The sequence below is a fragment of the Rhyacophila brunnea genome, unplaced genomic scaffold, assembly GCF_057557595.1.
Source record: "Rhyacophila brunnea isolate RB1 unplaced genomic scaffold, BYU_Rbru_1.0 scaffold_22, whole genome shotgun sequence".
Taxonomy (NCBI): domain Eukaryota; kingdom Metazoa; phylum Arthropoda; class Insecta; order Trichoptera; family Rhyacophilidae; genus Rhyacophila; species Rhyacophila brunnea.
In genome coordinates this window covers 28,837,479-28,839,801 of record NW_028232882.1, presented here as the reverse complement: position 1 = coordinate 28,839,801, position 2,323 = coordinate 28,837,479, and the positions used below count along the sequence as shown (strand labels likewise).

Here is a 2,323-nt window from a genome sequence, read left to right as displayed (position 1 = left end):
TCACTTAGATGTCATGACAGAAACTAATAACTTATATACATAAATTTATTGTTGGCAACATTTTATATAAAATAATAAGATAAGAATTATATTATAATTTTTTTGAAAATCAAAACCAAAAATTGGCTGTATCTCAAAAAATATAATTAAATATAATACTCTGCATAATAAAAATATGTATAACCCGTTTTAAAGTAAAGTTGTTATTATAATATATTTGCATAATGGTATTATTTTCTACAAATCGCTCTTTTCAATGTTCATCTAAAGCGAAGAAACCAGTTCTGGATATTATTAAAGTGTGCGAATTAAATAGTTAGATATTATATCAAATTGTGTTTTATTATTTTATCATTTCTATAACTAATATTACATAAATGTTTGTTGAATAAAATCAGTTGATTAAGGATTTCGATTAAATATTTAGTTGCGTTTGCATTTAAATATCAATCATCAAAGAAGGCGAAAAATACGTTCATATCCCACAAATCAAATTTAAAGTATTTACATCTTACTTTCTATCCAATCTAAATAATTGGCAACATCTGTGAATACAACATAATTCGAAGGGTCACACATTTTAGAGTTTTTTTGGGAAACACTGACTGACACTAGACCTCGAAGACTCCAAATTACATCTCCATCATCAGCATATTCTGAAAAGTACATTCCACCTCCACTGTCACCGTTGCACACGCTGGTTCCGTTCCTGAAGCCCGCACAGAATGTCTTATCGTTCAAGAATCTTTCATAAAAGACGGGATAACTTTGAAGGCAATCGTAGTCGGAAGCCACTGGCATTGTTGCTTGTCCCAATTCAGTAGAGAGAACGCCTGTTTCAGTTAAACCCCACCCAACAACAGTTCCTGGTTTTCCAACAATAACAGTTTTATCTTTTTTAGACTTAGCCCACATGCAGATCGGCTGGACATACTCACCGAAACTTACTTCAGAAGAAAGTTTTAATAGTGCTATGTCGTTGCTTAGTGTTTTCCCTGAAAATCCACTGTGTAATATAATTTCATAAATCCCCTTTTCTTGATGTGCGATATCACCTCCGATAATGTTGTGCTTTCCCAGTGCGACGTGTAGTCTTTCTGGTATTATCTTTATGTTGTTTTCGACGACGCAATGCCCGGCCGTTACAACAATTCTTGTAGAGATCAAACTCCCTCCACAAATGTAAGATTGTTCTGCTGAAGAAACAGTTTTTGTTCTAAAAATGGCGACATGCCACGGCCAATCTCCTGGCTTAGTTCCTTGTGCGCTTGTTATCAACTCACTAAACTCTAGTTGTTTTTTGCCACATGCCTTTGCCTGTCGTTCTGGGGCGTTTAGAGACGTAGCGAAATCGCTGGGTTCGTCTACAAAATCATTCCAATTTTTCTTTGGTGACCCACCAGGACAGAGCTCGTCATGGTCGACAATAATACTTAATATACTCGGAATCGATTTACCTACACTCTGGACATTGACATTAAAACGATTACCACCTGTATAGGCTCTTATGTCAAACACTTTTCCAACACTATCATAAGTAATACGTCCAATTTTACTTATCAGTGTTATATTAGCGTCAGAGTCAAATTTAAGTTGAATATCGGAACTAGATGTAAAAAATGTAGATACGGATAGTGTATATTCATATCCATCCGGTGGTTGATTTGTTTCGTATATTTCACTCACGTCAGTTGTGTTGATACAGGGATGGTCACGATTCTGTGGATTATCACTAAACATTCGCCCATCACTTAAAATAATTTCACATATTAGTATCATAAAAAACAAAACTTCCGTCTTAATTAATGTGGCCATGATTGGATAATATTCACTGTAATAATAATCAATGTAAATAAACTGCACTTTTTACGAATTAATGAAAACTTGACGCTTATCGTGACACCTCAAGAACGTGTTATTTGAAACAGTGATATTTGATTAAGAATTTAAAAAATCCAACCGATCAGACACATAATTAAATTTTATGACACGTTTAGCTATTTTCATGAGATTTCAAGTATAACCGGTCACAACTTACAAGTTTACTTTGTGTATTGTTTTTTTATAATTTTAATATACCCGTTGAAATTCACACGAGTTCATCATTATGCTAAAGTTCATCAAATAGATTATAAATTATTTTCACCATTGAGAGTATTCCAAAGCTCGAAATAGACCGTAGCGTAGTTCCGGTTCGCAAAATTCTTGGAGAGAGCGTTCCGGCAGGTTTTTAAAAATCTACCCCTGTGCCCAGACAAAAATTTGAGTGAAATTGGTTTTTTATAGTAAATAGTGTAAATCTTAGTTTATTGGGTTATTTATG

The 2,323-nt window shown here is 33.7% G+C and overlaps 1 protein-coding gene across 1 annotated transcript; it reads right to left on the bottom strand.

The window, feature by feature from the left end:
* On the bottom strand, positions 1-1,951 carry LOC147070311 (chymotrypsinogen B-like). Its single transcript, XM_085949394.1, has one exon. It carries the CDS (start codon positions 1,813-1,815, stop codon positions 505-507), a length of 1,311 nt encoding a protein of 436 aa, XP_085805520.1. The 5' UTR covers positions 1,816-1,951; the 3' UTR covers positions 1-504.
* Between the last annotated feature and the right edge of the window lie 372 nt (positions 1,952-2,323).

What these genes read in the sequence shown, in the direction of transcription:
- LOC147070311 (XM_085949394.1), bottom strand. Translation starts at nt 1,815, where the DNA reads ATGGCCACATTAATTAAGACGGAAGTTTTGTTTTTTATGATACTAATA.